The 10,796-nt window shown below is 43.0% G+C and overlaps 1 protein-coding gene across 3 annotated transcripts in view; it reads left to right on the forward strand.

Moving 5' to 3' along the window:
* Window positions 1-10,226, forward strand: part of dym (dymeclin) — a 457,039-nt gene extending 446,813 nt beyond the window's left edge. For all 3 annotated transcript variants that reach the window (XM_051929784.1, XM_051929783.1, XM_051929785.1), the window contains one exon: window positions 7,984-10,226. In XM_051929784.1, the coding sequence (XP_051785744.1) occupies window positions 7,984-8,133 (150 nt within the window). In that variant the 3' untranslated portion in view covers window positions 8,134-10,226. The remainder of the gene's footprint in view (window positions 1-7,983) is intronic.
* Window positions 10,227-10,796: the final 570 nt, after the last annotated feature.

A 10,796-nucleotide genomic window follows, 5' to 3' on the forward strand; every position in this document is an offset into this window, starting at 1 on the left:
AGCACCGTGCGGGAAGCATGTCACTTGACAAAGCAGCTGCACAGAAGGGAGCAACGTGAAGGTAATCTTTCAGCATTTTTAGATGAGAGTCCGTATTGTCTAGGGGTGCGAACAGCCCCCCTGCTCACACCCCCTCCGTCAGGAGCAGAGAATGTCAGAGCAAGAGAGAGAGAGAGAAAAGTAAAAATCAAAAATCAATACGTGTTGTTTGATCTTTTAAGTATGCGAAGCACCGTGCAGGAAGCATATCGCTTGACAAAGCAGCCATATGTAAGCCCAGCAAGGAAGAGAGCAATGTGAAGGTAATCTTTCAGCGTTCTTTGAGGAGCGGTCGTATCCTCTAGGGGTGTGGACAGCCCCTGTGCTCACAATATATTTGAGGAGTTTTATTTAATACGTAATACGCGCTCTGGTTGGGTAGCTTCTCAGCCATCTGCCAATAGCGTCCCTTGTATGAAATCAACTGGGCAAACCAACTGAGGAAGCATGTACCAGAAATTAAAAGACCCATTGTCCGCAGCAATCCGCGAACCAGCAAAAAATCCACGATATATATTTAAATATGCTTACATATAAAATCCGCGATAGAGTGAAGCCACGAAAGTCGAAGCGCGATATAGTCAGGGATTACTGTATCAATCAAAAATCCTGAAAAAAAAATTACATAAAAGTTATAAATTGATTTGCATGTCATTTAGAGAAAATAAGTATTTGATGCCCTACAACCCAGCCAGAATGATGGCTCCCACAAGACTGGCCGTGTGGCCATGTGGCACACAGATTACAATCAATCGATCAATCACAGATACTCCTGATCTCAACTCGTGATGGGTATAAAGCACACCTGTCCACAGAATCCATTTCTTCCATTCCAACCTCTCCACCACCATCATGGGCAACACCAAACAGCTGTCAAATGACATCAGGGACGAGACCTGCAGAAGGCTGAAATGGGCTACAAGACCATCAGCAAGAAGCTTGGTGAGAAGGTGACAACTGTTGGGGCGATTATTTGGAAATGGAAGATAAATATAAAATGGCCATCAATCGCCCTCGGTCTGGAGCTCCATGCAAGATCTCACCTCTTGGGGTGGTGAGGATGATCATGAGAAAGGTAAGGGATCGGCCCAAAACTACACGGGAGGAGCAGTTGGAGCCATAGTCACCAAGAACACCATTGGTAACACACTACGCCGTAATGGATTGAAATCTTGCAGCGCCCTCAGGGTCCCCTTGCTCTAGAAGGCACAGGTACAGGCCCATCTTAAGTTTGCCAGTGAACATCCAGACCTGTACATGTGCCTTCAGTCTGTGAGAGTCAGAATTCTGACTGGGTTGTAGCAGATCAAATACGTATTTCTCTCAATGACATGCAAATGAATGTATAACTTTTATGTGATGTGTTTTTTCAGGATTTTTTGGTCTCTCTCCATTAAAATGAAACTACCATAAAAATTTCTTATGAAATTTTGAGCAAACTTACAAATTCAGCAGGGGATCAAATACTTACTTCCAACACTGTAGCTGCAGGTCACTTGGGGAGTGTTCTCTGTTAACAATTTAGACTGTATTGTTAAGTCCATTACATAAAATCCAAATTGTAATGTGAAGCGGGCTTTTGCAAGGCACTGTGCTTCTCCACCTCTGGGGTCAGCCTAGTCGCTCCTCAGTGGACTTTGTGTGGTCCTGCTGTGTCTTTCTTCCATTGCTCAGGTGCCCTGCCCAGCAATGGCTCATTCATTGGCTACCCCAGGGCTTCACGTTACACCAGCATTGCAGAGCGGCGTCTGAGGGTGGCATACAATCGGAGATTACGTGTTGAAGAAAAGCAAGATCATCCGACGGGAAAGCCTGCCTTGCCACCTGACAGCACCATGATTAGGACATCATTACTGTGAAACATCTGTCTTCCTTATCTGAAAAATCTCACAGCACATTTTATATGGTTCAGGATTTGTATTTATAAGAAAACAGTTGCATCCAATAGCAGACAGAAATGAAATAAAACAAACGGGGACAAGACAGGTTACTGTAAAATAATCATTTAAATAACAGATTATTTGTTAACTGCTTACCTTTAACAGTTACATGATACATAAGAAAACTCTACACATCTGGAAATGTTTTGTTATATTTGATATTCTTTATTAAAAAGACGTTTGGCACTGGGAAGAAAGGAATTTCTGGAGTGGTTGGTGTGGGTCTTTAAAGCACCTCTCCTCCCTGAGTTCATCATGTAATGGACGTCTGTCATCAGCTGAGGTGTTTTCCAATTTTCCAACGTTGCCCAATCACCCAAATCGTGTAGATTACGTCAGCTTCTCCACCATAGACCAGCACATTGCCCACAAAATGGCTACCGCCGCTCCAATCCGCTTGTCAGTCTCACATTCTCTTTCTTTGTCACTCGTAAACAAGATCCCGAGGTACTCGATCTAAGGGCAGTTGTTCCCTCCTCACCTGAAGAGAGCAACCCACCCTTTTCTATAAGAGAATTGTGACCGCAGACCTGGCAGTGCTGGTCCTCATCCCAGACACGTCACACTCGACTGCACGCTGAAGGTCACACTCCAATATCGGGCAACATCCTCAGCATTGAAGCCTCCTCAACTGGACACCCTGACGTTCTTACGCCTTTGTATCTTGGCCATGAACACCACAAATAGGAGCAGGACAAGACACCACCTTGATGGAGTCCGATACGCACAGCAAACAAATTCAACTTAACATTTCTTTCTATGGCACATATTCATACACGGAATGTGGCTCAAAGTGCCTTACAAGATGTCAATAAAATAGTGGCAAGCAAAGAAAAAAATTGGGTAAGACTAATATAAAAAACTAGCCGAAGCCCGCTGTAGCATACGGTGGTATAAGAATAGGAATGGAAAACAGTGAGAAAGGAATTCAGAAATCAAGAAGAAATAAATACTTCTTGAAAGACGCAGTTGTGAATAGGTGTTTTGGTGGAGACGACAGATAATGAGTCGAAAGATCTACTCGTACTACAATATCAGGTCTGTGCGCTGGTCTTTGGGTATCCGACAGTGCATGTAGAATTTCCGGCCAAGCAGGATTACATGTGAAAGTGATAAATAAAGCAGGCTTTCTGAATTTACATATTATGGCCATGGCATTGTGATAGTTTTGTTGCATGTATCTTGGACTTCCTGGAAATGTGGACGGTAATATGATCATTTTGCCTACACATACGTTGTTATTTTCAGCATTTGCTTGCAGTGCGTCTGATAGTCCTTTGTACTGTTCCACGCACAGATATTGTTGATGTAGTCTAAGATAGTTGAGACGCACGCTCTCTGTTTTAACATATGCATCTACAACGTACTCTTGGAATAGAGTTTGCCGCTGGAGTGCAAAATACTAAATGTATTCCTCATTGCTAATCTGTAAGCCTTATTCGCTTTCCGGTTCTTTTATCGGAAACGTGTTGTAAATCTTTGTGCCAGCCAATGTCTCCATAAGGGAATAAAAGTGGGTAAACCATAGGATCGCAATTCATATTGAGCGTGGAAATCTGTTTACAGGAGTTGGGAAGAATGCCTTTTCTTGTGTTTTATAGCAAGTGTGGTTCGCGTTTGAAAAGTTTTGTTGCAGGAATCGCACTGGAAGAACGTAGGGAAGGGTTTGGAGGAGGACAAATAGGAATCGAGAAATGCCGTGTCGGCTGCGTGTGGGCGGGACCGGTTTTGAAGTGGAAGCAGGACGAACCAGAAGAGAAATATATATAAGAGATAAAAAATAAATCAATACGAGCTTACATAACATAGATGTACAGTAATGTGAAAAAGTAAGTATACCCTCTTACAGTTCTAATGTTTTACATATCACAACATAATGAAAAGCATCTGGTCCTCACCAGGTTCTAAAATTATTTAAGTGTAACCTCTGGTGTAAAACAACACACAACAGATTTTGCCGCGTCATTATTTATTTAACAAAAATGAAGCCAAAATGGAAAAACTGCGTACACGCCATGATTTAGTAGATTGCAGGTGCATCTTTAGCAGCAATAACTTGAAATACAGTAATCCCTCACTTATCACGGGAGATAGGTTCCAAGGCCGACCGCGATAACTGAATTTCCGCGAAGTAGGGACACCATATTTATTTAATTATTTAACGTGTATTTGGACGTTTTTAAACCCTCCCTGTATTGTTTACAACCCACCCTTTACTCTGTTAATAACAGGGACAACTGCTAAGCAATATGAAATTGGTAGATAAGTTTACACTTACTGTATAGCGAAGTACACGTAGCAGCTTGTAGGCAGTCATGACGTCGTTGACCTTGCTTCAAAGATTCCTAAAGCAGATTCCATCCAGACTACTGCCTTATCACGTCCACTTGCAACTCGTTTTGTGCCCTGGTTAAAGGACACTGCGGCCGTAGATCTTATATGCTTTTCCTCCTTTTTAAATAAAAAGAATCGTGGACTCATTGATGCTGTAATGTGTCCTGCAGCGGTGTAGCTGTTCCCTTCCTTCAACATATCCAAAACTTTTACCTTTTCTGCAATCATTTGCATCTTCTGTTGGTGCTTGGACACGGCCCCTGAAGCAGTAGCACGTTAATGCTGAATGAGTGAGATGAGACTTCCTGGTTAATGCAACACTCCGTCGCTGAGCCAATCAGCAGCACACAGGAACTTAACTGCGTGCTCTGATTGGGTAGCTTCTCAGCCATCCGCCAATAGCATCTCTTGTATGAAATCAACTGGGCAAACCAACTGAGGAAGCAAGTAAAAAGACCCATTGTCCGCAGAAACCTGCGAAGCAGCGAAAAATCCGCGTTATGTATTTAGATATGCTTACATATAAAATCCGCGAAGTCGTGAATCCGCGAAAAGTGAACCGCGAAGTAGCGAGGGATTACTGTAATCGTTTTCTGTCTGACTTTATCAGTCTCTCACATCATTGGCTCACTCCTCTTTACAACGTCGCTTCAGTTCATTAAGGTTTGCGGGCATTCATGTATGCACAGCTCTCTTAACGTCCTGCCACAGCATTTCAATTTGGGTTGAGGTCTGGACTGGGCCGTTATAGCCCCTTTGATTGATTTTTTTTCATTTTCAGCCATTCTGTTGTACATTTGCTGGTGTGCTTGGGATCCTTGTACTGTTGCTTGACCCAATTTCAGCCAAGCTTTAGCTGCTGGTCCGATGGCCTCACATTTGACTCCAGAAGATTTTGATATACAGTGATCCCTCGCTATATCACGCTTCAACTTTCACGGCTTCACTCTATCGCGATTTTTTCTCATACACGCTTACGTCACTACGCATGCGCTTTCTGAGAACTTTTATCTAAGTCCCACGATGGCTCCTAAACGTGCTGCTTTTTCTAAGCCTTCTGACAATAAAACTAAGCTCCGGAGGAAGATGCTTACCATCCAGGAGAAGGTGAAACTCTTGGATATGATCAAAGATGGCAATACCCTACAAAAGCCTCCTCACGCATATGAAAAGACAGCGCCAGCAACTGCCTATCAAGATGTTCTTCAGCCGCTCACCTAGACACCACCTGCCTACTCCTAGTACTCCTTCAGCGGAAGAAGACAACGACACACCTGCTGAAGATACTGCACCACCTTGTCACGCTTGGGTCACAGAGTTGCACAGAGACACAGGAGGTTGTAGAAGAAAAAGAACTTTATTCAAAGCACTGCAAACAAACATTTGTCTCTTTTCAAAAGTTTAAACGTGCTCCATGACAAGTCAGAGATGACAGTTCCGCCAGGAGCAGAGAATGTCAGAGAGAGAAACAAAACAACCAATTCCAAAGCTGAGAGGCGCTGCACAATACTTTTAAGTAAGCGGAGTACCGCGTGAGAGGTTTGTCGCGAGTTATAGCGCAAGTAAGAAGGGTGAGGAGCAATGTGAAGGTAGACTGTCAGCTGTTTCAGGGGTTTTCCCAGGGGCGTCTGTGTCCTCTGAGGGTGCGATCAGCGCTCCAGCTTACAACCTGAAGACTCTCCTACTGAGCTCGTGCCTTCATAGGTTAGTGGTTGTGTGTAAGAACTGTGTGTGTGTGTGTAATTAAATGTACAGTACAATAATAATAATAATAATAATATATTTGTAACATCTAATATGTCTTATTTACTCTTATTTTGTCTAATATATTGGGTAATATGAGTGTAATGGTGACTAAAGGGTGTTACTTCACGTCTAGAGGGCTCTAATGTTAAAAAACATATTTAGAAGGTCGTAAACAGGTTTTCTATACTCTAACTGCGAAAATATTCGATTTATAAATAATGAATCCTACTTCGCGAAAATTCATTTATCGCGGTAGAGTCTGGAACGGATTAACCGTGATAAACGAGGGTTCACAGTACAGAGGATTTCATGGTCGACTCAATGACTGCAAGGTGCTCAGGCCCTGTGGCTACAAAATAAGCCCAAATCATCAGCCTCCCTCCACATCGTGCTTGACAGTTGGTATGAGGTGTTTGTGCCAATATGCCCTGTTTGGTTTTCGCTAAACGTGGTGCTGTGCATTACGGCCAAACAACTCCACTTTGGTCTCATATGTCCAAAGGATATTGTCCCAGAGGTCTGTTCAGGTGCAGCTTTGCAAACCTTGGCCGTGTTGCCATGTTCTTTTTGGAAAGAAGAGGCTTTCTCCAGGCCCTACTTTTCTAATTGTACTGTCATGAACTTTAGCATTTAAAAAGCTAACCGAAGCCTATAGAGTCTGAGAATGGGTTTCTCCGAGCATTGCATGGTCTGACCTGCTGGGACATCCACTCCTGGGAAGGTTGGCAACTGTCTTGAATGTTTTCTACTTGTGAATAATCTTTCTCACTGTAGAATGATGTTTGGACATGGCCTTATAACCCTTCACAGATTGATGGGCAGCAACAATTGCTTCTCTGCGATCACGGCTGATGTCTTGATGTCCTTGGCATTGTGTTCACACACACCTGAATGCTCCAGACCAGCAAACTGCCAAAACTTCTATTTTTATTGAGGAGGTCACACTTGCTGATGACCAATTAATCGAATGCAGTTGATTAGCATCACCAGGTTGCCACTTGCCCTCTTAATTCCTATGGAAGCAGTAAGGGTGGACTTCATTTTTCACACACAGCTTCTGCATTTTGGCTTAGTTTTTCGTTAAATAAATAATGACACGGTGTAACATGTCTTGTGTTGTTGCTGTTCATCAGAGGTTTTATTTACACTTAATTTTAAGACCTGCTAAGGACCAGATGATTTGTTATTATGTCCTGATAACGTAAAATCTTAGAATTGAAAGAAGGCTCACGGGGGTCTGCTGGAGCCAATCTCAGCCAACACAGAGCACAAGGCAGGAACCAAACCCGGGCAGGGTGCCAACCCACTGCAGGACACACACAAACACACCCACACACCAAGCACACACTAGGGCCAATTTAGAATCGCCAGTCCACCTAACCTGCATGTCTTTGGACTGTGGGAGGAAACCCACGCAGACACGGGGAGAACATGCAAACTCCACGCAGGGAGGACCCGGGAAGCAAACCCAGGTCCCCAGGTCTCCCAACTGCGAGGCAGCAGCACTACCCACTGCACCACCGTGCCGCCTGAAAGAAGGGTGTACTTCCTATTTCACTTGACTGTATAATAAGTAGAAAATATATAATTAGTGGAAATGCCAAGTATTCTGACACGGCTCTCAATGCATTCATATAGGAAACGAGTATCATGTAAGAGCGACCCTGTTACTCCACATTCCTACAGCAGCACCCACTACACATGCTGAGGGACGCTGCGTTTTTTTTTTTTCTCCTTCATTATTTAAAAAATGCGTAGGCCTCCTTTACAGTAACAGATGCTAAATGTAAAGCCGATAGGTTAAAGGTAGAGCAGAACAACAGGAACCCAACCTAAAACAAAGCGCGATCAATTTAAAGATATTGTATACAGCATTAATTTTGTTTTTTTTGTTTGTTTGTTTTATGTTCGTGTCTCGTTCCAGAAATTTCCAGAGCTGAAATTCAAGTACGTGGAAGAAGACCAGCCAGAGGAGTTCTTCATTCCTTACGTGTGGTCACTGGTGTACAGCTCCGGAGCGGGCTTGTACTGGAGCCCACAGAGCATCGAGCTCTTCACCATGGACTCCGGCTGAGGGCCTCAAGGAGTGGAAAGAAACGCCTGACCTCCTGGGAAGCACAGCATGCTGAGAAGACTGCCACCTAGCTGTAGGTTATTGGATAGACTCCTTTAAAATGAAACGATTTAGGCCGCTTAAACTCTTCAAGCCATGTTGTTAGATAAAAACAGGTAACTATATCTGCATTTACATATACCTTAAATGTGTGTGTGTGTGTGTGTGTGTGTGTGCATGTGTCTGTCAGTGTGTGTATAATACACACACACATACACACTGAATATATGTATGTGTGTGTGTGTGTGTGTGTGTCCAGTATGTATGAATCCCCTGCAGTGGACTGGCACCCTGTGCAGAGTTTGTTCCTGCCTTGCTCACAATGATTGCTGGGATAGGCTCCAGCTTCCAGAGGTGCATACACACACACACACACACACACACATACATATATATATACTCAGAGAGAGAGAGATGCTTGTGTGTGTGTGTGTATATGTCTGTGTATGTGTAAATATGTATATGTACAGACTATACATATACACTATGTGTGTGTGTGTGTGTGTGTAGAATTATAGCACATTTCAGCTGAGGCTGCCACTGGATCCAAGTATTAAAAAATCTGTAAGTTGTCAAATAGAATTTATTTAAAAAAGAAAAAACAAAAAGTCAAACAAACAGGAAGCGAAGGCTTCACAACTTGCGTCTCCAGCTGCAGACTAAACAAACAAGTCGGCCGCAAGTCTCCTCCAGTCTCAGGCTGCTGATTCCCACCTCTCTTTCTCTATGCAGTGTGTCTCTGTGCGTCTGCAGAGCGCCAGACGCCCCCCACCATTCTACATTGATAATAATTCTCAAGATAGCTTGTGTTCACTCTGTAAGGCTATGAGGTGGAATTAATAAGAAGTCAAACAGCAAGGGGGCCTGTTAATTGTCTTTCATTTCATGTCTTTATTAATCTTTATATAGACCTAGAAATCTATTTAAATGGACGACGGAAAAGAAGACTTATGCATGAGTTAATGAAATGGAGATAAGTCGTCACAACGTACAACCCAAAAAGCAGAGCCGGGGATGACCTGGCCATCCCGTGCAGCACCTCTTAGCATTTGTTTTTTCCAGCTCAAGGCTGACTTTCTAGAATGTTCCTTCTTCCATCGAGTCTTTCTCAGGTCAGTTGTGTATGTCACTCAGTGTGACGGCGAGACACCTCCGACACCACGTAAGAAGTTGTAAAGAGCCGTAGACGCGACTCCAAAGCTTTACGCAGACACTTCTCTTGCTCTCTGAAGTGTGACTTTTTACTTTGTGCTTCCTGCCTGTTCATTCTCAAATAGGAAGGCCTGCCGAATAAGCATAACTCGTATCGTTTTTCAGTGTAAGGGAAAAATCTAAATAAATAAAGGAGACGGAGCGGTGCTGGGAATGCGGTCAGCTCAGTCGCATGGAAGCAGTTAGTCTTCATGTGCACAGACATTACGGTACTTTTAGAAAGGCCCAGTGCTTTAAGTCAGGCGAGCCTTCATTATGATTTGACGTTTGTGTTGGTTTTCAAAGAATTTTCCTTTTTTTTTTTTTTTTTTTGGTTATGTAATGTTTTCATTTCACAGGGATAAATAACTTCAAAAACATAAAGTTGCATGCACAATTGTATGCTTTAGTGTTCATTTTTGCAAAGTGAGAATATTTTTATAAGAAGTGATTTTGCTTCATTAATTTGGCTGTGCAGCCATGCAGTTCATTTGATTCAGTGAGCCGACTGAACACGTCTGTTTGCGGAGACGGTCAGGGGGGTCCTCCAAGTCCTGTGTTGGGGCGTCCAGATCTCGGTTAACATCTGAAATGGCACAAACAAAAAAAATCCCACGGTCAGGTATACAGTCGACATCGAAACCATCGTTCAAACACATTTTATTCTTCTGACATTTTATATGCCTGAATTGTACGACCGCAGCACAGCAGGCATTCAAACCTCTGTATATAAAAGGTGATATTTTTTTCTGTTCTTTGACGTTTTGCTTTAATTAAATAGAAGATGGACTCATGAACAATGGCACAACATCGGGGTGGCATTCATCTACTTGTGCGCAAAAAAATACAATTATTAAAAGAAAGTGGTGGGCACGGCCTTGTTTTGTGGGTTTAGAGGGAGACTTTCTGTTTGTGAAAATTAATTTTTGAAATCTTTTTTTTTTCCTGTATTTATTTCAGCTGTGCACAAATGTTACTTATTTTCTCATATATGTATTTGCACTTGTGAAAGTGGAATTTTCACTGAGGGTGATGAAAAAAAGACAAATAAAAAAATAAATGAAGCACTTGCCTTGAATGTTTTCTGTTAATCCTGCGCCGCTGTCGATTGTTATGGAGAAGAACTTAAAAACGCCGCAGTCTTTGAGCTCGCGTGAGCTGCCGACGTGAATCACAGCGTACCGTGCAGTGCGTGTCCAGCGGTATACGTGGGACAAACATCTAAAACACTCGTAACACGTATACAAAAACATCACGCCGCGCTCAGAAGGAAGGACCTGCAATCTCTGATATACACACATACAAGTTCAACCTGACGCACGTTTAAGTGGAACACGTGCAAATAAAATTCAGGGCCAATACTAAGAGTGCCAGACAGCTGGCAGAATCGTGGCTCTCAGATGAAAATGTCCTCACAGGTGGCGCAGTGGTAG

This window comes from Erpetoichthys calabaricus, chromosome 7, assembly GCF_900747795.2.
Source record: "Erpetoichthys calabaricus chromosome 7, fErpCal1.3, whole genome shotgun sequence".
NCBI lineage: Eukaryota > Metazoa > Chordata > Cladistia > Polypteriformes > Polypteridae > Erpetoichthys > Erpetoichthys calabaricus.